General features: G+C 37.9%; 1 protein-coding gene across 11 annotated transcripts in view; it reads left to right on the forward strand.

Moving 5' to 3' along the window:
• Positions 1-26,721, forward strand: part of LOC134224978 (solute carrier family 12 member 7) — an 848,828-nt gene that overhangs the window by 603,026 nt on the left and 219,081 nt on the right. For all 11 annotated transcript variants that reach the window (XM_062704686.1, XM_062704688.1, XM_062704687.1 and 8 more), the window contains one exon: positions 7,668-7,738. In XM_062704686.1, the coding sequence (XP_062560670.1) occupies positions 7,668-7,738 (71 nt within the window). The remainder of the gene's footprint in view (positions 1-7,667; positions 7,739-26,721) is intronic.

Below are 26,721 nucleotides of genomic sequence, written 5' to 3' on the forward strand. Positions count from 1 at the left end.
AGCTATAAACCGTGTACGCCGAATGTGCATTAATGGGTGGCGATCACCCCGGCTTCGCCTATTTTTTTTCAAATCGTCTGATGGCTCCGATAGATCGGATTAACCAAAACTCAAGAGTGAATGAGCGGGATTTTTTTTTTTGAACAGAATTTCACATGAGTAATATAAATTGCTGTTTGACAGTCAAAGTGTGTTTTAGGATTTTTTGTTATACATGTTGGAACAAGATTTAAAAAAAGAAAACAAATACGGGCAATGGTACATTCTGTGGAGTAGTTTATTGAGCAAAGGGTTTTCTTGTGAATGATAACGTTAAAGAATTGTAATATCAGAGCGCACGATGCGTGTTAAGTAAGACTGTTGAGCAATATTGGAGCCGACGTCCTACAGAGCTATGGCGTTTAAAAAATTAGGTACACTGTGTACGAGACAGGTAAAACATTTACTGATTGTGAAAACAGTGGCAATTGAATCCAGCGATGTGGATATGTTTTGCGTGTCCGAAGCCCCGCGCTCAACAAAAACGGGGAATAATGGAGTAGCTCCATACCAGCAGGTGACCAAAAATTGTTTTACGCTAAGGACATTATTTATATACAATGAGTTCAAAAAGAATCCTTAATAGTTACACCAAGACAGTATGGCGGGCGAAGACCAAAAAGCAAGTAAAACCAGGGGCCAATTGGTCAGCTCATTTTACGTTGAGATCCACAACACCATTCCCACCAGTATATGTTCGTAAACAACTTGTGATATATTTATGTTAAGGAGCCAAAGTTCAGTTTTGGTGTCCATAAACATCCTTGAATGATAGTCCGTGGACGTCTCTGGTCAGAAATTTTCTGGCTTTACCACGCCATACAATCTCGGGTGGGTCATCATATATAATACTAAATAAAACGTCTCATGATGCGCCTTTCTGACCTAGTCTGGCTGTTAGTAATGGGCACAGCTCCGGTTTGGCCCGGATTATGAAAGAGTAGATGATCTTGCATGTCCAAATGGGTCAATATACCTGAAATATTTTATTAAATATTAGTAATGCATCAGAAAATAAATTATCGAATTAATACGGGTATTTCGAACACGTTTAAAAACAAAGATGACAGGTGAAATGTTAAGCACAAATCCATGGCTACCATGATAAAACCATAAAATCTGTACACATCATACGTCAAATTTAGAGCACCACAGTTTATTTATAGCTAACGTAAAAGCTGGATAAATTGTTCACGTCTTCTTTCGATCATGGCATACTCCGTCGTTCTGAGAAGAAATTCTCGTATAAAAAAAAATCTCGAATGGACAAAACGTCGCGAGAGGTCGCGAGAAACAAAAATGTCGAACAGGAATTACTTCTTCCTTCTTCTGTCATCTTTACATCTTCCTCATTCCTTCTTTTTTATTCCTTCTCGATTCATGAGTATTTACCACTGGTATATGACGCTGGAGGTAAGCCCATCTTCGGTTGACACCAATCGTGCTAACTTCTTAGACTCTTGCAGTTTCTCTGTTACTTTTGATCTGTCCATGAAGCAGGAGGTTCATGGAATACCAGACTTCCTTGGTGCGGAGGTCATACCTCCATTGTTTGCAAGCAAATACGGGCACGCCAGCGAGGAAAGAAGCTTTACACAGACGGGTCAAAAATGGATGACTCCACTGGTTTCGGTGTTTTCAACGTTTTCATAGCGCCTACTTTAAGCTCAAAGAGCCTAGTTCCGTGCATACTGTTGAGCTAGCAGCTGTACATTATTCACTCGAACAAAACGCATCCCTACCTCCTGACCACTTTTTCATCTTCACCGACAGTCTAAGTTCATTGAAGGATGTTCGGTCAATGAAACCGTTTAAGCACTCAGCGTATCTTCTGAATGTGATACGGAAAGTTTTGAGTGCCTTATCACAACGGTCTTACTCAATCACCATGGCTTGGGTCCCTTCTCATTGCTCGATCCCGGGAAATGAGAAAGCGGACTCTTTGGCTAAGGTGGGCGCTATGGAAGGTGACATTTACGATCGGAAAATCACCTTCGATGAATTTTTCACATTAGTTTGTCAGGGAACCTTGAACAGCTGGCAAAAGAAATGGACAAATGTGGAGTTGGGTAGATGCCTGTATTCAATTCGCCCGTAGGTGTCGAAGCGTCCATGGTTCAAAAAATTGAATATGGGACGAGACTTCATTCGAACCATGTGTCGTCTAATGTCCAATCATTACACTTTAAATGCACATCTTTTCAGATTGGGGCTCTCGGAAGGAAATCTCTGTGTTTGCGGCGAGGATTATCAGGACATCGATCATGTCGTGTGGGCGTGCGAGGAGCATCGTGGCCCCAGATCTGCGCTAACTGAGCATCTCCGGGTCCGATGAAAACAACCAAAGCCTATTAGTGGTGTTGTGGTGAAGTGTTGTCGGGCCTTGATCTTGAGTACATGTCCCTGGTCCACCAATTTTTGAAAGTTGCTAATGTAAGACTGTAATCATTGTCTGCCCATTCCCTTCTCTGTCGAACCCTATTACAAATGTCTTCCTCTTGTTGTACATTTCAATGTCTGTCGTTAATCTCTTCCGTATGACTTCCTCTCGTTGTTGTCTTCCAAAAAAAGTTTGTTTGTCCCGTTACAGATGTGAAACATCGCGAGGAATGTCAACTTTGTGAACATCAGCATTGTAATTACTTAAGTACCCTAAAATCCTTTCCTTTCCTACTGTATTATTGTATTCCCTAACCTCGACTAAACCGCGAGTCTTTCGGTTCCCCAAAACTAACACTATGTATAAGAATCAAGAAATGTATTGTTAAAATTGATTTCGGCTCCGTAACGCTTCACGGCAAATGAGCCTTCCAAATAAACGAGAGATTAAAAAAATCCTAGACCTAATCGAGAATAGAACTCGCCATCTCCGGATTGTAAATCCTACGCCTATGCTGGAAAGGCTAATAACTTTCGGCCTCCCCAACAAACAATATTAGCTAAATAAGCTCGTTTTTAGCTGAAGAAGATGATTGTTGGTCATGCCAAATTGATTTCTGCTAAACGACTCTTCTTCATTCGAAAATTTTTATTTCGATCGACGAGAAATTCATTAGATTGAAACGGAAAATCCTTCAGAATTTCCACTAAAAGTTTTTCTTAGTTTTTACAGAGAGATTTTCAAAATATCAACGGGAAGTTGTAAGGATTTTTTTAGGAAATTATTGGTAGGGTTATGGATGGTACTCCCGACAGGGTTTTATTCACGGCTCAGGCTTGAAAACCAAAGTCCATCATTTTGACAAAAATCCTCTGTGATTGTGTGTGCTCACTCGAAAGTAATCGATGCAACTACAGTCGGCTCTCTACCCGACAAGAAGAGCATAACAAAAGTTGAACACAATTTTAACATATTGTGATATTTATAACTTATTTTGATACAATTTTGTTCTCAGTAGCCATTATCTTTCAAATGTTGTAACAGGATTATATCATAATATGATTTAAAAAATGCTCAGCACCGAATTGCCCAACAGTAGGCAAATAAAATAGATGTAGCAAAGTCTCCCAGCCATAGATATCAAAACGCTGATTGGTGCTTTGATGTTGCATGAAGAAGAAGAAGAAGCAGAAAGATGATAATCGAAAAAATCTCCACGGGAACCCATACGAAGAAGTTTTTAAAACTCTTCTCAAAAATTCTAAAAGAAATTTAATTAAAAACGGTAAGCAGTACGAGGTTGGACTTTTCTTATACTGTGTTTTAAGTGTAATATTACCAGGGTTCACAATGCTCACTCAATCTCAGGAGCACATGATTTTCCCTCACGTAAGTTTTCGGGGAGAAATCGCTTTTCGGGAAAGAAAAACAGCCTGGAGAGTGATAACAATTTTTCGCTCACTTCGATTGCCGCTAAACGTTGGTTTGCTCTTTTTCTTTCATATTCGAGTATTTTCGTGGCATCATCAATGCAAATGGTAGTAGCTTATGTGGAACAAATAACTTAACGCTTTCATACAGATAGAGTGGTGGTGTGGCTAAAGTAAGCGCATCCCCACAGCTATTATTGTTACTATTCTGGGTTCGAATCCCGGCGCGACCATACAATTTTGTAATTGTTCTGCGATAATTCTCGCGAAAAATGATTGAGAGGTGAAAGTAATGAAACGAGAAAGGATTTTCATTTAATAGGCAAGATTTTCGTTCATATTCCAATGCTAATTCTAGAGAAAAGATTGATGGGTGAAAGATGATCCTCAACATAAACAACGAAGCAAGATTTTCCCTTGGCCCGAAAAACGCTTGCTTTGGTCTCATTGAAACGAAAAGTCGAAACCCTGAATATTACACAATAAAATTTTGTGTTTATTATAAAGTAAAAGAAAAGTCCAACCCTGTACTGCTTACCGTTTTTAATTAAATTGCTTTTAGAATTTTTGAGTAGAGTTTTAAAAACTTCTTCGTATGGTTTCCCGTGGAGATTTTTTCGATTATCATCTTTCTGCTTCTTCTTCTTCATGCAACATCAAAGCGCCAATATAATTTGAGAAGGTTGCCTTATTTGTAATGTTGTTAATTTCATGTGCTCGAAAAATATTCTTGTTCAAACAAAAAATTATGATTGTTGATCACAATCTGGAGACCTATCACGACCTGTAAAAATTCTAACTCCACAGAAACAATATATTTTATATCTGATTCTGTTATAAATTTCTAACAAAATATGTTATTTTTATGATAAAATTGTAACAAAATTTTATAGTTTTTTGTTTCCAGTAGTGTAGTTTTTGATAGAAATTTAGATATTTTAACATCATCTTGCACCATGTTTCTAGCAAACTTTGTTATAAAAATATTGTATAACATAATAACATAGGATGATATAATTTTGATATGACTTTCTAGTCGGTACATCTCGATATTTAAGGGACCATCGAAATAAGGAGATATCGACATAGAGAGAAAGAATTCTGAACAAAATATGACCAGAACACATCGAGATAGAGAGATACCGAGATAGGGGCTTATCGAGATGTAGAATGCCCAAATATATGTGGGGACCAAGAAAACCATCGACATAGGGAGATATATCGAAATATAGAACATCGAGATGTAGGGAGTCGACAGTAACAATCTCTGATCAAAAAATGTAGGAGTAAGGAAACGATTAGTCAGAAGTTTGAAAACGGAAACTGATAGAAGGAAACGAATCGTTAAAAACCATGTACGCCATACAGTGACATTCAATTTGAGCAATAATTTCACCATGACACGGTCATAGAGCAGGTCCTAACTTTAATACGCAATATTAGATATGTCGTAGCCAGCCGACTTATTGTACTAGTGACTTCGGACTAGTTAGTATGAAATAAGTCACCGGAATTGCAGTAAAGTCAACACTCTCTTACTCCCTATCTATAACTGGTTTTAATACGGACAGACAATTTTGTTTCATAAAGGTACCTCCAAACACAGAATTGCAAGCCATGCGACGGCGATGGTCTCGTCACTTGTGTTTGTGGTAACTTTAATATCATTTCATGGGGGTAGATTGAACACAAATCCACCCACGAGTAACTTCAATAGATGATAGATAAGCAGGATGTTCTGCCTTCTTTACCATGCGTCCCCACTGCATCGCCTCTGATATGTTTCAGCAACAAACAAAAATGATAAAGCGAGTGAGATGCATATTTAACGAAAAGCGTTTTCCAATCCGCTCCATCAGAGAAACCCCAGAGGCTTATACAGACACGCCAATAAAATCTCAATTCCCCGAAGGGATTCCGTTAAATCCCTTCATCGATTCTGTCAAATCTTTATGTTGCGATGAGACCGTTTGGGAGAAACATCAGTCACACAGTTCTCAAGTGAATTCCAAACAAATTTTATACCGATTGTTGAATGGGCGCGTAATTTTCTTCCCACTGCAAACATACGTCAGGATGATGCGCCGAAGGGAAACACGACAAGGATATCAAATTTCAACGACATCAGCACGTCAAGATTTACCCACGTATTTGGGGAAAGCTTCGACCGTGACATGGTTGCCGAGCGGTTGTGCGCCTAGCCCCACATCACTCGCTGACGAATGGCAAAATTGGCGGGAGGCAAACCCAACCAGCCAGCAATAACACAAGGCAAATCGATCGAACGACGTGGTTAAACGTTTTTATGAAATATTTGCCCCGAATCCGAAGATGAAAAATATCACCTCCCGGTCGCTGTTTGTTGTTGGTATGAAATTGAGCGCTTTTCCAATTGATCCCGAAGAATTAGGTTAACTGGAACGAACCATATGGCGCGGTGGTACCGAAGTGAAATGGGGCCGAAATTTTAACGACAACCTTGGGAGCTTCAAAAGTGGCACACAATCGGTATGTGCGGATTGTCGGCATTTGGGGAGGAGAAAGTGGGGAACGACACGATGATTAATGATGTAATCGTTAGGTTAATACGTGTTTATTGGATTAGAGCAGATCGGTGAACGGATACCAAATATACATACCCACATGCACATTTTTGGGGGAGTGGGGCTCGTAGACGGAACGGAGCCAAAGTGATAGAAAAAAATCTGAATGAGTAAGAATGACTAGAATAAATATAATAATTGAAGACGTATAGTACTATGTTTGTCATACAACCGCAACTTTAAAAATAAAATTAATTATGATCGCTTTTGTAGTCATTAGATGTGTGGTTAAAAAATAATAACGATTGATGTTAAAATAGTATGAATTCTATCAAATTCTTGGATATTTAATTATATACTACGAGCACTGACATTATTAAAATTTACTTCGAAATTTATTACTAAATCATATGCCCTATAATTCAATTTACACATACATTGTCATGCTCCAACGCACTAATCACAACGAATGTTCTCCTCTCATTATCCTTTTTTCAAACACACCCATTTGAACAAACATCGAAAACCCCCCTTTTGTGATGGCGACGTCCCCAAGCCTGACACCTGCCGTCACTACGAATCATGCTGCTAAATTTAATGCGTCGGATCGTTGTGGTATTTCGCCAGCTATGTAGCCGTACCGATACCTTTTGGCGTGGGAGATGAGTACGTGCTGTTTTCGGTTCACGGATTAATCCGACGAGTTGATGCATTCGACCGTGACAACACTCACCCAGTCGCACTCATTGCTCATCCTACTCCCCAGTGAAGTACTGGCACGATCGCACATTTTCCAGTTCGATAATCAATTAAAGCTTTGCTTTTTTTTTCTCTCTTTTTGTTATTTGTATTTTCCAGCAATTTCACAGGTCAATAAATCATTATGAGGCATGAAAGTTTCATAACCTCATTTCATCGCCCTTTTCGGGCGAAAACATAAATTCTGCAAATTAGTTTATCTTTCCCCTACTATGGATGCAATAACTCGTCGCTATTATTCATTTATGAACATTTCAATCAATTCCTATAAATCAACGGGTGAAGTTTTCAATTGCGTGCGAGTTTGGAAAATGCTGAAACACTCATCACTATTTCGTGTCCATTGAAATTTTGCACGCAAAAATTTACAATCTTCTCTGGATTTCTACTTGGAAAAGATTCTGAATTTTATGAACAATGTCGATGGAACAGGAGAAAAACTTGTATTACAGCATAACGTCTATAAATATCTGCTTTATGAAATTCATTATGGTTTGTTTTATCGTCTTTTTGCAGGTGAACCCACCGATGATCAGCCTTTCGTGTCCAAGGATGGGAAAGTGGGCGCTAACCTGTATCTGTACTCGGTAAGTTGAAATTAAATAAAATGTTTTATAAGATCTATGTTATGAAAACTAGCTTTACTGAGTATAAACCACAACCACTTTTTTAACTACTGGAAACAAGTTGGCTGTAAGAGAGTAACTTCAATATCGTCTCCTAACCTAAGATGTTGGCAAAAAATCTGCTCTTTTATTTTTCACAATTTTACACAATCAAATAAAATTCATGCAGACAGTGCAACTAATAGATGGATATTTGAGTTTTCGAAATGTAACTTTGATCTGTCAAAATAATACACGCCGGAGCAACGCGAGCGTGCGCACGGCAAATACACCGGCAGATTTTTTGCTAAAGGTGTAGGACATCTCTGCTCCCAAGAACCTTTTCAAAAATCTTAGGTAAAGGAAACAACGTAAAGCGTGCTATCATTATAATTTAAGAATTACAGTTATTCGTATTCTGATGCAATGATTTGTTATATAAAAGTTACGGAGAACACAGAAACGCAGCTGTAAATCAACGTGAAATTCTTTTGAATTGCCTACGCATCAAACGAATTAACATTCGATATTAAATTAAATTTGACTGAATTTTACAAACAAGCACAGTTTAAATTTATTTCGATTTAAAAGAACAGTGAGATCGATGGATTGTTACGTTTATTTGCATGCTCCAAATATGTGCATGCAAATAAATTTAAAATCACAACATATTTTTATCTGTGTAGGAAACATTTTCTACAGGATTCCGAACCCATCTTGATGAATTCAGCTCCGACACCATCCCAGCCAGCTGCTTTATTGTTCCTAGGCTGTCGGATACCATCCTTAACTTCTCTCAACTTGGAGACTGGTTGGTTTCCATCGATCGCTGAACTGACGTAGACGTCTCCTACGTTGCTTTGACTTTCACTGCCTGATACTCTCAGCACCATTTGAATGTTCTTCGTAGTACTGCTTCCACCTTTCGGTCACCACACGTTCGTCCGTCAAGATGCTCCCGGACATATTCCTTCACATCTTGGCTAGCGGCACGAAACCTTTGCGGGATGCGTTGAGTTTCTGATAGAACTTGCGTGTTTCTTGAGAACGACACAGCTGTTCCATCACCTTCTTCTTCCAGGTGACGTTTCCACTTCTTCCAGGTGACGTTTCTTCTTCTGAAGGAGGCGGATCTGATGCTGTCTTCATTCCCGTCGATAGCGTTCCGCGTTCTGCCGGTTTTTTTATACATCTTTCAGTTCTAGGCTGGCTGGCTCTTTCTTCAGGACGAGCGCCCACTATGAGGAATTTTCATACAAATTGAAGGACAAAAATATTGTTTAAAAAAATGTTTTTTTTTTCAACATACTTTATTTGAAGGAATAATAAAGTTTTCAACACAGATTGTTTTTTAGCCTTTGAGGGCTATCCAATTTTTTAAAATATTTTTGTTTTGTTTATTTCCAATACATATTTCATGTAATAATGGATCTTACAAACTTTGTCGTACTTTTTTCATGATAGAAATAAAGGCGAAAGTATAGATTTGATAGTTCCGTTAGGATACGTCAGACATGAAGAACGTTTTTATAGAAGTCGATTTGATGGAATAAATCTCAAGATCTGCTTTCTGCCAAGCTCCCGTATGAAGACGGAGGGAAGAGTATCAGTCAGGAAGCTGGATTCGATCCCCGCCCCGGTAAGAAGAAGACTTTTCGTAAAGCGGAAAATTCTCCACTGGTTCACTGGGTGTTGTGTAAATGTCCTGTCCGTTGTCTAATGCTAGGTATTAAGTATTCAGTCTGTGTGACCTCTGGTCGAAGACGGTGATCCTGTATTTTATTGCCAAATAATAAGATCTGGAACGGACATAACCACAATCTTTTCTGCTTGGCTCCGACACAAAAAGCTATTCAGGTTCCAGTTTGACAAGCAAATCGATTCTATCCGCACCACCCAGGATGGTACTTCATTCTCCAATTTACAGTTGAAGTGACATTTAAGAATAAAGTACGATACTAAAGCTAATTAATGATTTGAGTATATTACTTCTACGTAAAGTTAAACGAATTACAATGATATGGAAATGCTAATATCATCTTAAAACTTAGACGCACATGTTCATGATAGAATTAGAGGCGAAAGTATAGAATTGATAGTTCCGTTAGGATACGGCAGGCATGAAGAATGTTTTTTATAGAAGTCGATTTGAAAACGAGTGGAGGGCAATATTTGTGATGGCATATATCGCACGACCTTCCTTCTGCCAAACTCCCGAATGAAGGGGGAGGGAAGAATATCAGTGTGGAAACTGATATATCTCCACTGGTTAGTGGCCATTACAAATATTGACCTCTGCTCGCATTCAAATCGACTTCCATAAAAAACATTTTTCATGACTGTCGTATCCTAACGAAACTATCAATTCTATACTTTCGCCTCTAATTATATCATGAACATGTACGTCTAAGTTTGGAAGATGATATCAGCATTTCCATATCACGGTAATAAAGGTTGAAAAAATCAGAAGGGTTGTATACAGGACACGACCTCCCGAAGTAAACTACGTAAAATATGTTGGTGCAGTGAAAATTTCAGCTTCATGCGAGTAAATTTGACAGCTACTGATGCCAACGTCGTTTGCTTCGGCACACCTCGCAATTGCATCTTTAAATTCAATTTCAACTAGTTGCAACGATTACTTTCCAGTGAGCACACACGATTACAGATATTTGATATTCGAGTGGAAATTCCGAAGGATTTCCCATTTCAATCCAAAGAATTTCTCATTGAAATAAAATTTTCGAATCAAGAAGAGTCGTTTGGCAGAAATCCATTTGGGCGAAGGACACAACCCAACAAATATTGGAGGTGAATGAAGCGCTTATGTGACCAATCGTCTTCTTCAGCTTAAAAACGAGCTTATTTAGCTAAAACTGTTTGTTGGGAAAGCAAAAAGTTATTTGGCCTGATATGCCGTTTGACCATGAGTCTCCAATAGCCTTGCGAGCAATGACGTAGTATTGTCAATCCGGAGATGTCGAGTTTGATTCTCGGTCCGGTCTAGGATGTACGGGTGGTAAACATTCTCGATTCCCTGGGCATAGTGTATCCATTGTACTTGCCACAGAAGATTCTTACTCATACAATGGCGGGCATAGAAAAGCTTTCAATTATCAACAGAAGGATTACTGATAGAATACTAAGTTGAAAAGCAGAGCAAGCTTCAGTTGGGATGTAGAGCCATAGAAGAAGAATGAAGAAGATGTCGATTGACCAAACAAACCATTTTGCCTAAGTCCATCTATTTTCATGAACAGTTCCTTTGGCTCCAAAGAACAGTTATCCGAATAGCTCAAAAGGCCAAAAATGTGCTATGGCCAGGGATTAAATCCAAAAGAGAATGACGTATCATCTCTGTATATATTTACGACTTGAGAGACTTTTTCGCAAGCTGTCATGATATAGAACTGGTTCGAGGGGCTGTAGATCTTGTTAAATTGTTAAATTTCAAAAGGCTTAAAACGCGGGGCGTTGTTTTACACAGCTGTACGAAAAAAATATGGTCCCCAATAATAATTGAGTGTTTTATCATCACTTCTCGGTGGGGCTGCCTATCCGATTTTATTTTTTCGCACTTGATAATTTGAAACAGTTTTGCCTCTATTTTATCCTTGTTCGTTATCTAATGAGAGAGATTTCTGCAAACCCTAGCTTTGACCGAAATGGTCATGTGGCAGAAAGGGGCATTTGACCGAAATGGACATTCGGCATTTTCGCCATTTTCGACCCAATGACCGTTTCAGACAAACTGCCTAGTGATATTCGAACAAATGACTTTTCGCTGAATGACTTTCGGGCAAATAACAAGTAGGGCCATTTGGACGAAAGAGGTTTGGCTGAATGTGTCATATGGCCGAAAAAAGCATTAAGTCAAAACGCAGCTGCCGAAAATTTCATTTAACAGAAATATGCATAGGGGCGACAGTTCGGTCGTACTGGTAATCTAACTTACCTTAGCTTTGACTAACTTCCCATATCTATGGCTGCTACTCTGTGGTTGACCAGAAACAGTGGAATTGCACACACAATCAACTGAATGATTAACTGGGATTGTTCAATCCTTCATGGTGTAAGTTCTAAATACTTACACCTTGAACTCTTCTTCTCTTAATTGCATGTATATGAACATTCGGAGCTGCAGGAACAAACTTGACACTATTGAATGTCTATTAGCAAACCCAAACACTTTACATACGAAAGTAGACGTTATTGTATTGACCGAAACGTGGTTATACCAAGGAGAATTATTTAATCTACATGGATATGATTCCTATCACTGTACCCGTGATACAGATCGCGGTGGAGGAGTTTCAATATTTATGAACAATTCTCTCTCTTCGCATACAATCTTGAAAACTCAACAAGGTATCAACAGTTATTTGATAGTAGAGCTGATAAACTATAATTTGAAAATTTTTGCTATCTATAACCCAGGTAGAGAACAGACAGCATTCGTCAATGAACTGGATAACATTTTAAACTCACATCAAAACATGCTCGTATTTGGCGATTTCAATATAAATCTGTTGAACAGCACAGACAATATTGTCTCGATTTACACATCTACTGTACAAAATAATGGGTTCCTCTTCCTTAATCCCTTGATTAGCAATTTTTATACTAGAGAATCCAATTGTATTAAAACACTAATTGATCATGTTTTTTCGGACATTTGCTCACATGACTATGCATTTTTCTTGTTGGACAGTGATCCTGATCTCTCTGATCATAGAACGATTATGGTTTCAGTAAAAAAATCAAGATTCTGCATCTCGGAAAATCATAAATTGAAAACAGTTCTATCATATGAAAATATATCCGCGAGAGCTTTAGATCTCTCGCGAGTTAATAGTTTTGGCGATTTTACTAGTCTTCTTAGAACTAGAATAATGGAAAACACTAAAACTTTCAAAATTAAAAAGCAGCATACAATGCGTAAGCCGTATATTACATCTGATTTACTTCAGATGATCAAACGTAAAAATGAACTGTACAATGCTTCAAGAGTAAACCCGGCCTTGCGTAGACAATATTTGCTATTGAGGAACAACGTAAGTAATCGCATCAAGTGGGAGAAAAAAGATATTATGAGCCTGTGGAAGGTTATTAAAGAATTAGTTTTCAACAAAACATCAATAGTTCAAACTTTCACCTTAAAGAGTGCTGGAAGGATTATTAACGATGAGCAATTGGTTTGCAATGAATTCAATAAGTATTTTATTGATGTAGTAGAATCTATAGTACCCCATAGCGCAAAGTCTCTTGTACATATGGATTATAACACCAACACAGCTCGATTCAATTTCACTATGGTTCGAGAAGAAACACTGATTAAATATATTAAAGAATTAAAGCCTCAAAGCGCAACCGGAATTGATTTAATATCTAGCAAATTTCTTATTAAATATAAAGATATATTGGTGCCAAAACTAACTGAGCTAATAAACAGTTGCATTGATCAAGCTACTTTTCCTGACGAACTAAAATCTGCTAAGATTACTCCAATTTATAAAAGTGGTGATAAAACGAATGTTTCTAACTATCGACCAATATCTGTTTTAAACTCCACATCAAAACCCTTCGAGAAAGTACTGTACAATCAAATTGAAAACTATTTATATCAAAACAAGTTGATACATCAAAGTCAGTTCGGCTTCGTGAGAAACTCGAGTACAACTGCTGCAGCAATCAGTTTAATGAACACAATCATAAACAGCATTGATCGTGGATCAACCGTATCAACCCTGTTCATTGATCTGCGAAAAGCTTTCGATTGTGTAAATCACACACTATTGTTGAATAAACTGCCAAATTTTGGATTTTCCATCAATGCTGTAAATTTGATTAGGTCTTATTTATCAAATCGCCTTCAGTGCGTTAAAATAGGTAATTCTAAATCTACCTTCAACGCTATTAAATATGGTGTACCACAGGGATCGATATTGGGCCCCATATTGTTCATCATATTCATAAACGATCATTTACCACTGAAGGGTAAATTGCAGCTGTATGCTGATGATGCAGCTATTACTTACGACGCTGAAAATGTCAATGAATTAACGAATGCTATGACCCACGATTTAAATCTTATAAACTCATGGTTTGAGCAAAACAAATTATCCATGAACCTTGAAAAAACAAATTTCATTGTGTTTTCCTTACGAGGTGCACCTCCTTTAATCAATTTATCATCGAATGACACAAATATTTCTCAAGTGGACTGTGTTGATTACTTAGGTTTATGGATCGATCAAGGTCTAACGTGGAAAACGCACATTTTGAAAGTCACAAGTAAAATAAACTCTATTGCTTTTGCTCTGCGAAAAATTCGAAAATATATATCACTAGACGTAGCCTGGAATATATATTATGCTTATATTCATCATACATGAACTCAATATGGGGTTGTTCTAAAACTACTGTAAGATTTTCATTTGCGCGAATTCAAAATTCAATCATAAAAACTATAAAAAAGCTTCCTAGGTTATTCCCAACAAATCAACTGTATTCAGAAACATTGCTACAACTGTCACAGTGTCACAGCTCAATAAATTTGAGATTTGTGTGTTTTTCTATAAAGTTATCAATGGAAGATTAAAATGCAATTTCACACTGATTTCAGTATCTCAGGTGCATAATCATAATACGCGACAACGTACGCACCTACATGTGCATTAGAGTGATTCAAATTTTGACTTTTTTGCACCCCGATGCTTAAACGATTGCATTTGCCTTTTTATTAACCCTCCTAAATTTTTAGCTAATTTGGATGTAAATTGAGTGAGCACGCGCGATTTGAAGTTTGTATGAAAATTGCTATGAAAACAGTAACTTTCATGGAAAACCGTTCCCCAACGCTACCCTTTAAGCTCTAAAAACATATGAGTACATCGGCAACATAAGAAATGTTACAAGGAAACAGGTCGTCTTTGTCGCGAAACGTTTTGATGCTCGCAAGAAAAGTTATTAAGGAAATACTGAATCGTGGGAAATTCAATTTAACACGTAAAAGATTAACATCAATATCAATAATGAGCATTTTTGTTTTCTTAATAACTTTGCCTCCAAACGAGAAATCGCTTCGCAACGACAACTGCCTTTCAGCTTGAGAAGTATTCTGTGTAGGCAATGTGTTGATTAAATTTAAATAGTTCATGGGCAACCTCACAGAACGGTCTTCCACATAAGGGTCAGTTTTCACAGTAATTTCCATACAAACTTCAAATGACGTGTGCACAGTCAAATTACATCCAAAATTGCTAAAAATTTAGGAGGATTATTAAAATGGAAAATACAATCGTTTAAGCATCGGGGGGCAAAAAAGTCAAAATTTGAATCACTCTAAGTGCATCCATCAAGAACTAGTATGGCTAGGGATAGTGTCATATCTAAAGGGATTCAGTTATACAACTCCTTCCCACAGAGTATTAAAGATGAGCGTTCGTTCAATATGTTTAAATCAAAATTAAGATCGTATCTGTTTAATCACTTATCGTCAATTCAGTATGTTTTAGTACCTTTCTCAATTGAGAAACCGTGCTGTATATAGCTGGTACGATTATCGTTGGTTAGGTGCTAGGATAATCAAAAGTAACGCGTGTAGGCGCGGGACTCCATCCGGAGTCATTATCCTACGTATCTGGGCTCCTAAGGTTGTTGGTATTCCTACTAAGCTGATGCATGGTACCAGTCTGCTGCACTTTAAACGATGTCCATCATGTCGCCGTAAATTCAGGTGTGGTCAATGGTTGGTAGTAGTGGTGGTTGGTCAAATAGGGCTTTATTAAGTAATGAACACAATTGAAGTAAATTAATTTTAATACACAACACTCTACACTTATCGTATTCACTACATAGTCAACTGGGCACAGTTTAAGAACTTTTACAGTTGAAAACCTAATAAAGAAAAAAAAAAAGTTTCAGTTTCAAATGTTCATATGATAAATAACGGTGCCGGCCACGTCCTTGAAGTTAGATAGGAAGAGGAAACGAATAAAATTAGGTGGTATTTGCTATTTGAAGACCTTGTTTATCTCTGCGTCTCTACAAAAACCACAGGAAGGAATATCAGTAAGTCGGTAGGCATCGTTGAATCTGCATTCGTTCTGATAAGATCGAGCTAACTATCTGCACACTGAGCAGGAACACGAACAATCGCGTAACAATTGATTTACATTTTGACCGCACAAAGCACACGGATATCAAATCGTGCAATGTTTCCAAAAACCGATCATGAATACGACCAAACGTGCACTCCACATTATACATGCTAGGTATACACAAAAGCATGACAGAGGTGGGAGGAATCTCAAAAAGTAGTAGACGTCATATTTAAATCGCCGCCTCTGATGACGATCATGACCCTTTGCAGTACTGCACACGATCCACCAAACACTGATCAATCACCTTCGCTGCCCCTCGTAGAGAAAAAAAGAACACCGTTCACGCCCAATGGAATATGAAAACTGCACAAGATCCCGAATTGACCGAGACGACGCGCAACATTAACACATGATCCTCCAAACACTCCGTTTGGACAGAAATGCCATTCGGCTGAAATGCCATTTGATCAAACGGGTGGATATTTTTGAAAATATTATCCGTTCAGTAATATACATTTGGCCGCATGACCCGTTGGTTAGTCCAAATGACATTATCGGCCAATGGCCCTTTCTGTCAAACGACTATTTCGGTAATATTTTTACTAATGTTGTTCGGTAAAAGAGAATTTGAACTGAGAGAATTAAATGAGAAGAATTTACTAAATAAAATTTTAACGATGTCTCAGTAGTTTGAAGGGAATACTGAGTTTCGGTAGTATACATTACCGATCAACTCTGTTCTAAGCCATCATTCTGTGCATATATATGGCAGTAAATTTTAACTCGTTCGCTTGGTTTGATAATTCTCCGTCACTGTCTCGGACCCTATTTCTTTTCAAATTAGTTGTATTATATGAAACTTTGTGTTAGGTAAACAATAAATAAAAAAATGAATCAAAATGGATTTCAAGTTTTGTTTTCACACTTGAATTATTTCACAGATTTCGGTGAATTCGCTTCAATTCACCGAAATCTCAACAGCAGATTTGTTCGATAATTATTTCACAAAATTTTCGGCGATGTTTCCTTTGTTTAACTGTCAAAACCACCGAAAATTTGTAAAATTATTCACTGAACAGTTCAGAGCTGAGCAGAATGGATACGTTTGCGTACAAACGCACGCAAACGTATCCATTCTGCTCAGCTCTTTCTGCTGTTGAGATTTCGGTGAAATTTCACAGAAATCTGCGATTTATTTTAAGTGTGTTGTTTGCATGTTTTATTGCCAAAATTATTTCATTCGGAACTTTTATTGCTGAGTCCCGTTTTTGCCTTTCTCGCGTACAACAAAGTTGTACCATAGATATAATTATCAAGATGTTGGGGTCGGAGCAAAAAAAAATCCTTCAATTTGAATTTAAATTTGTTCTAATTTTTTACCGTTGTCATGGGTATTTGTCGTATTTGTTTATTTATTATTTTCGGTCGATGTCGGTGGTGTTTTTAGAAACAGATTGGAGAAATTTATGATTTACTTCGTCATTTAATAATTTTGCTTTATTTTAGGTTGAATCATTGGCCATATGATATAGGGACAGAAGGACAAAGACAAAAAAGTATGCCACTACAGTGATTATCTGCGAGCCTTTCAAAACGAATTACCACAGACAAACAGACATAACACATTGAACATTTACTCATCAAATTCATCGTCGTACCAACCATCAACAACATCTGTTGTTTTCACTTAGTTGTGCAAATCACGAACCAGATGGCGTTAGTGGGCAAACGTCAAACTCGAGCAAATCCGATGCGCACGCCACTTGTGACCGATTGGCCAACTAATGATTTTTTAAATTACCCAGTAAATCAGTGAATGATGAGAATTTCATAAGTGTTATGTCTGTTTGTCTGTGGAATTACAGCCAATCTTGAAACTATCTGGAATTCAACGAGGGTCAGATGGACCCCTGGCTAATCCCCTAGACACTGGTCTAGCCACGGTGTCCGTCTGGGGTGGACTTTACAAGAGCCTCTTTTGAGCGATAGTTAGATTTCGTTACAGGGTCGTTCATTTACCATTCGAGTGAAGGAAAGATTTCATTAATTTCGGTGGACTTACATCCCACTTACCCTTGATTGCTGAGCTAATATCTGTTTTACAATAGAACACTGGGAAACAAGCATTTAAGACAAAAAATAATTTCGTTGGGATTTCTAATAATTATTACCTAAGTCAATTTAGTTCAGTCAGACCATACATTTTATCATTATATTTTTCTTAATATTCGTTTTAGGCTTTTCACAGGGGATCATGGGGCAAATAATAATAATAGGGATATAGTTTTCAATACTTGCGGTTTAATTCACAACCATTCTCTCACATGCATATCGTTGCGGCCGATTGATGAACGGTGGTCGACATAGGTAGGCTTCCTCGGTGGCGGTGCTGAACTTCACGTTGGTACGAAAAGGGCCAATCAAGCTTGCAAAAACCCGGTAACACCTCGGGTGACAGGGGTGTGACACATTGACCATAATTTGACGTAGGTCATCGTTCCGATTTTGTCCGAGGAGCGGTACACTGTGCACAATTTGTTCATATGTGGTCTATTCGAGCGAGTGACACCACATGAGCCAACGGGGAACAGTCTTTGCAATACACCACTATTGTTCTACACACGTTTGTATCACATGGGCAGGTAGATTCAAATCAAGTCACACAACCCGTCGGCTCTGACCACTTTTACACAAAATTGCACCACGGCTCGCTCGAAATAATATTTCATGTACGAAAAATGATCAATGCGGGCCTAACTCGATCAGCAATGGCAAATATGGCTTTATGGTGTCTTTGCACTGATCGTCCGTGATGCCGCCTCGCAGAGATCCGCACACACTTTTTTTTTTACTAGGAATCCACTCGTGATGTATTTAGGCTGTTCTTTAACACTTTCACCTAGTTTTAAGTTCGAGCTAGTTTGTAAGTTGTAGTTAACTAATTTCTAGAATTTAGCTATAAGACAAACTAACACGGAACACTACCGAAACGCGTTGAACGTGCGAAATCGGTTCACACCAAGTCTTCACTCCTTCGGACAGATAAACCAAGAGAGCACGTTTATCGTTTTTGGCCTATTTATACCCATTTTCGTATCTCATATTCCGAAAGAAGTCCATAACCGCATACAGCATCTCAACGGTTGGCAATATATAGATGATTGCGGACATTTGACGCAGTTGTTTTGTGTTAGTAATAACCGAGGGGTTTTGGTTGATGACTTTTATAATTTTGAATTTAAATGTTATTTATGATGGTACTCGAAAATTTGGACGATTACATGCAAAATCGTTACAATGTTTTATCTATGCGCTTGTTCCCTTTTTGTAATAATGTTTGTACGATTTTGAAGTAAATTGTTACAACATAACGAATAAATCGACGAAATAAATAAATATATCAATACAAAAATAAAACAACCAACAAATAAATAAAATGAACGAATAAATAAATAATTGAATGAATTAAGGTCATCAACCCGGAGGTCTAAAATAATCTGTTTTGGTTTAACGACAAAACTGGACTCATACGTCTTCTTTTCTTAACGCAGATTATTCTAAACAACCTTTAAAGTTCATTAGTAATTTAACAATGGAATATATTATTTACAGTTTTTTTTTTTGACATGAACCAAATTGGCTCAGCAATCAGTGGTTTACATTGTAACCTCAAAATGGTGGGTTACAATCTTTATAACAAATTATTCGATTTTAGCAGTTGATTCATTGAATGGAAATATCCAATAATGGTATATTTACCGAAGTTGAATCCAGCAGAAGCTTTTACAAGACTGGCCTGAGAAAACCATGACCTGTGCGGGCGGAACTCAATTGCGGAATTCGCTGATCAATACCAACTTATTCGCTTTAATTCTTCTCGGGATGTTTTTGGGAGTGACGACGAGTACTATTCTGTTCGCAACTTGTCCACTTATTTCTGGAAATCCCATCACTGGTGAACTGAGCTCGTAACGCTTCGCTGATTACGTAGTCACGGTGTGTCTATGGGGAAACATTATTTTTCAAAAATCAGTATCTCTGAAACACCCACCACCAAATCTCAAATGATAGCCGATTTAACACACCCCCCCCCCCTCCAAAATATATGAAAAAATTACCCCAGATAGAACATTTTAAAAATGCACCTACGTGAAAGAGGAAATCCTATACTTTCGTGTAGTGAGTGTTTTAGAGATACTGATTTTTTGAAAATAAGCCTCTTCGGACAAACACACCGTGCGTAGTTGTTTAAACTTGAAGTCCTAGTCTATAGCAATCGTTGTCCAATTTGTTTTGAACAAGCTTGTCGTCTCAAATGAACAACCAACTTGTTTTCGAATTGTCTTCATATATGTTCTTCGGAAATTCCTAAAACATCATTTGAAATTGAACTTTCTAACTCCTAACTCTATTACCTATTATTCTATGGTCTTTACGTAGACTAGCTCTATGTGGGCAACGGAGCATAGTCGATTGGCCTCTGTTCTATTGCAGCTATTCAAACTTGTTTTCCACCCGTTATCGGTACCACAGTACATTATAGCTCAAAACCTAAAGACACGTTCGGTAGTTTACATTTGCTAGTACAGCCTTTATACCTCAAATAACTGGTTCAAATGTTTCCATACCTTCGGTGCATTACAGTAGCAAGTGGATTTTGCCTCAAAAAATAGAACTACATTACGCTGAGCTACTAATAAAGCGCAGAACCACCCTCAGAACAGTTAGTTATAAGTAAAACTAATCTGGGTTGAACAGTATACGGAAAGATCGAGAAATTTTCTAAGCCATACCAGCATTGCCCTTTGCATATTTGTTCCGGTTTTCAAGATACAGAACTGTACAAAATTTTGAAGGAATAAACTAATGAAGGAGACAACGGAACGCATGTTGTTGCATGTCTGGAAGAGGCTTCCTTTGGCGCTACGATTATTTTGAATTCCCAAATTACATACGACAGAGCATTTACTAGAGCAGTAATGGAAGCAAACACCATAGCTATACGAAAAGGTTTGATAGCAACTAGATACATATGTGCCCCACATGTATACGCATTGGTCTTCGAAGAAAGAAGTTCAACCCTCTATTAACTTTGTCTCATCCGTTACACCCTAAGCATTGCAGCGGAAAAGCAACGAAAACGGCAAGATTTGACAAATAGCTCATACATGTTATGTCATATCCTGTCGCTTCCGTTGCCGTTCCGTTGCATTGCATTTGGGGCTTAAGTGTTACCGTTGTTACCGTTGAGACATTTGATTCCTAGCCGGATTGTACAAATAAAAATCGATTTTAATCGGTCACATGTGTACAGGAAAAAACATTGTTGAACCTAAAAATGTAGAGACAACATATTATCTGCATGCGTACTTGCAGAATGCAGAATTAATTGGAATGTAGAAATAGTAAAATTAAAATAGAAACAAATTCAATTTTTTCAAAGACACGCATACAGCCGATACGCCAAATAGCAAAACAGATTGCCATATGTATAATAGTACACTGCCACAAATAGAAGGAGGTATGAGTTTAACGTAGTACAGTTTGTTTCATGTCTTTTCCTCAAATTTAACTCTTGTACCGAAACTTTTCCTATTGCAAGGAGCAGAAGTTTGTTTGTGAAGTGTACTGAAACTTGTTTAACACTTAAAGAGTTAAAGATTCGCTGTTGTTCGATTTGGTATCAAATGAATGAGTCCGGTAGGGACACATAAACATTAATTTCCCTCTAGTAACCTTCTAACCTCATTTTTGTACCCGCCACGTTGTTAAATGATGATGATGATAACCACGTTGTTAAATGATGATGATGATGATGATGATGATGATGATGATACTACCATCTATTGTAGCAAGGCACCTGCCGATAGCACTGGCCATATCTGATAAACGATTTGATCATGATTATACTATTGTTTGTATTTCATCAAACTCCTGTATGAAGGGCCAACAATGGGTGGGGTGGTTCCTTATGCGAATCCACGGGATGAATAGAGAATCTCCTTCTAGAAGAAAGATAGCATTTGTTAACATCCAAAAGTGTTATCTGCAAGGTTAACTGCCAAATGAGGCAGAAGAAGCTTCTATCCGTTAGCATAAGCCTGAACCTACAGAGCCACCCAAATCATCGGACATTCGTATCGCGGCCCTCTTGACCCAAGAATCCGGAATATCATCAAGTACCGGAAAAGGCGCCCTGTAATATCCGCTGTTTGGAATTAACATCTACCGTGACATACCTTGGAACCAAAGACGTTTCAGCGTCAGCTCCAACACACACAAACAAAACTACAAGTCTAATAAATATTGAAAATCGCAATCGCAATTACAAATTGGACTGGGATGCTTTCTTCTGGTGAATTCGGATGTCTTATTCCACGCGGTCAATCGTTGTCAACAACATGGTCGCTATCTATGTACATGTAGACAGGTTTTGATCAGTTTTCAATATCCTCCTTCCTCAACGTATACATCTGCTTATATATTTTTTTCAAATTGTATGTGAACCGTGGATATTCGCCATACCCCTTTTTCCACTAAATTGTCCACGTGGTATATGGACCATGGATAGCCCAGATAGAAAAAAAATCTGGGAAATATTACTTGTTTGGGACTTACGCTTAACCGATTTGCTTGCAACAAGTTTCGTTTGGCAGGAATTTGTACAAAAGAGTTTACACAAATGTATGAACAATGGCTCCACCAAATCCAACTATTAGTGTTATTTTGGACTTCTCTTGTCGGCGTTGATGAAAGAAGGAGTATTTGCCGGTGTCCATTCGACGGAGCAAATGGTTCGAAGAAGTCCAAGACGTAAAGGTAGGTGATCTAGCATAAGATCGTGTGGACTCATTATTCGATTTTAATGTTAAGCATCAAACGCTTCATCGACGATTCTCCAGTTTATTTTTGGGAAAGGAAAAAAATTCTAAATGTTTATCGATTTGACTTGATAAATGGAATAGAAATTTTAAAAAAGTGAACATTTTTGGGTTACTAGTTGATGTCTTGAACCAATAAAGTACCATAAATAATCATTCCCACAACACACATAGTAGACACAGTAGAATTTTTTGGTCGTCTAAGACGAGTTAAGTAACTCCATTTAATTCCACCGATTATTTCGATATCTTTGCAGATACGTATTTCGACCACAACTGTGTGGTCGTCTTCAGTGTATCGTACTTGACTCGACTCTCGTGGTCGAAATACGTATCTGCAAAGATATCGAAATAATCGGTGGAATTAAATGGAGTTACTTAACTCGTCTTAGACGATTGAATACATTTCACTAAAAAAGAGCTTAAAATATTTTTTCTGAGAATTTTTGCTTTATGAAAAGTGTCCACCTCAATAAGGCGTGAACCGAGCTCACACTCACACCACAGCCCACAAAATTTAAAACTATGTCTGCCAGCATATCACATTTTCTTGGTTGAAACATATGGACAGGAGCATTCTCATCAGCGTACACCAGCCAAGCGGTTATTCAACATTTTGTACTGAATAAATTCATTTTGGAAAATTTCTACTTCAGTTACTGATAATAACCAGTACATGGAAGAAATGGATGGATTCATTGCACAATTTCCTCACTAACTGGCACAGCCGTTCGACACTTGAAGTCACTTCACAGCCAATAGAAAGGCAGTCATAATTGTGTAGCCATTATTAATTTAACTTCCGTTTGACCCCCGGTAACGTCTCGTGGCTGCATTGGTTTTCTTCTCATCACCCTCACTACCATTCTGCCATTATTGTTAATAATAATATGCGCCATATGTCCCTCGCTGCCAAAGGAAAATTGCAAAAGGAGCTACCATCTGGTGGCTCTTCACTTCCCCATAATCGGTCGGTACGCGTTGAGTTTCTTGCTGGAATCGAGCCGAGTGGGATCATTTCATTGCCGTGTACGTACACTTTCAAGAAGCAAACGAGCGCGCTGGGTGCACGTTTTCGCTTCGGGATGATGGCACTTGAAAGCGGATGCCACTGAAACCTCTTTCACTGCTGAGGTCGAGTTCGGAAGGGCTTGGGAATTGGAGTTTTGTTGACTTACCAAAGCGAGCGGTTAGCGTGCATGGATACAGGAGCAAGTGCCTCCGTAAAATCGATGATTGTTGGTAGCAGGAGTGCACTTGAAAGCTGCAGCTACTCCTTGGTTGCTTTTTGCCAAAGGCGCTCCCACGCCTTTGCTATATGCGTGCAAAAGGACTGAACGGTTCCGAACAGTAGCAGACCGCTTAACCTTTATGGCCGTCCATTGGGTGTTAAGCGCTGACCGTTGCTAGAAATTATGCTCACTTCCTTTGCTGTAGAATGCACCATCAAAGTTGATATAAGCATTGATGTGCCTTTTTAAGCTTGTTAAAGGAAAACTCGAAAGCTTATTCAAGAAAAAGCACTATGAAAGGAGTGATTGATCGTAAATCCGTGTAGAATGTGGTAACGAAGCCAAGTGCTTTGGAAATGAATAGTTATCCAGTTATTTTTTAATAAACATATTTTATACTCGGTATTATCATGAAGCGGTCAATATAACATGAATTCTAAAAAGCTTCATCTATTCACAAACACTTGACATGGATCCCAAACAGCATCGTACACCTCATTAAGAAAACAGCTGACAGACTTGGCCTTTTTCCCATCCCAGTCAACCAACGCCGACTGATAATAATGAGAATTTATGGCTACATTTTACACTCGGAAAATTCCGGCTGCTAATATTCCCAGCAGTCAGGTGGAAACGAACAATCGTTTATATACCTATATATGCGGGGCGATGTTTTTGACGCTGGGGTAGTGAAAATGCTCCTCCTAGGCAAACCCGGTCGCGAATAATTTGGTGAGCACAAGAATTTGCCGGCAAAAATTAAGTCACCTCAACTGCCCATGATTTCATAGTTGACGTAACAACCAGCACCATCGATGTTGGGAAAACGCATTTTTATTAATTTTACCCAAATCATCATATCAATCAACAAAATACAGGAACTTATCTGTCTAAATGGACAATATTAGTAGTTATTTGAAGGCCGCGGGGAATTAATTATCATTCCTTTGATTGAAGTGGTCAAAATATGCATACGACAGTTTATGCGATCAAACAATCGTTTTGTGAAATGTTTGTTCCCATAACATGGCGTAAAAACCATAGCGCCATGGTTATATAGCGCTTAAGAATAATTGTAGTTAGTTCCAAAGATTTATTGATCACTTCTCATAAGACGAGTTTGTACAATCTCATTTAATTCCACCACTTAATTGTACCTTGACAGATACGTATTTCGACCTCAACAGTAAGGTCGTCTTCAGTGTCTCGTACTTGACTCGACTTAAGTCAAACTCGTCTTATGACAAGTGGAGACATTCCACTAAAAAGCTCAAAATAATTTTCTTAAGATTTATTGATTGAAGAAGGGAATTTTTTTGAAAAGTTCGAGTTTCCGGGAAAGGTTTTTCGGATAGCTCTTTCCGTGAAAATTAAAATTATGTGGTAAAGATAAAATTATGTGTGGAAGAGTTCGTGTTGCAAAGAATTTAATCAGTACGGCACGGGGACTGGGCCCTCCTTAGCCGTGCGGTAAAACGCGCGGCTACAAAAGCAAGAGGTGGCTAGCCTCATGATAATACGAATGCAAAAATGGTAACCTGGCTTAGAAACCTCGCAGTTAATAAATGTGAAAGTGCTTAATGAACACTAAGCTGCGAGGCGGCTGTGTCCCAGTGTGGGGATGTAATGCCAAGGAGAAGAAGAACAGGGATTTTTGCACTATTACAGCATTAGAATGGTTCTGTAACAAAGTGTGCAAGCAGTAACCGTTTTCATGTATTGGCCAAAGCTCTCGTTCCAACCAAATTTTAAGCAAAAATGGTTCCAATCCCTATTTTAAAATACCCGAGTAGACGAGGATTATAAGTAAATCAACCGTGATTAGATTGCAAAATGAGATATGGGTCTGATTTATATGTAGGATATAAATGCACAAAATATCAGACGACAATATCCAAATTTGCTCTGAAATATCATGAGGTTATCAGTTAAAGTTATTTGGAAGAAGGGATTAATATATCGAGCTATTAGTTTGTTTTTATCTATAACACATCTTGATATTTAAATAACACTCCGGTGCGTTTTTTGTTGATATTTTTGCCTGCTTTTTTTAATCTTACATCAAAGTCCATATCATGTTTTATAATTCAGTTCTGTCCGGGTAAGGTAATGAAAAAATGAATAAGAATTGCATTGCAATTGTAAAAACTAAAATAACAGCCGTGGAATATATTAGGATCCTTCCCGGTAAATGTGCTCAAAATATACATACCAATATTATCAAGCTGAGGTACACATAAAAAGCCATTTAACCAAAAAATCAAGCTAGATTTTGGTTCTGATATGCACTTTTAGAAAATACCCATAAATTACTACACTTTAGAGGAGGAATGGGGATTCAGATAAGTGTGATTTCCCATACACAATTTTGATATGCTTAAAAAAAGTGTGACACAAATAGCTAATCATTGCGTTACATTATTATTGGATTTTCATTATTTTTTTTATACTATACTTCCCTTGAATGATCGCGATTGTCTTAAATCAAAACTTTTGGCGACAATATTTAGCAAACAAACATTATTTTATTGATTCAAAAGAATGTAAACGTTTATCTCCAGAGCTACACCTCGATGAATGAAAGCTTATTTTGTCGGATTATACCGTGGATTTCACGAGAAATGCTTGCTTTAGCAGGAACTTGCTTATTAATTTTTGATTACAAAATCAGTTACGCCCAAATCATAAAGTAGTCCTGAAATACGACAAAGTAAAACTAGAACCTATGTTGTGCTTAATTAGTGGAT

The sequence above is a fragment of the Armigeres subalbatus genome, chromosome 3 (assembly GCF_024139115.2).
Source record: "Armigeres subalbatus isolate Guangzhou_Male chromosome 3, GZ_Asu_2, whole genome shotgun sequence".
Lineage (NCBI taxonomy): Eukaryota > Metazoa > Arthropoda > Insecta > Diptera > Culicidae > Armigeres > Armigeres subalbatus.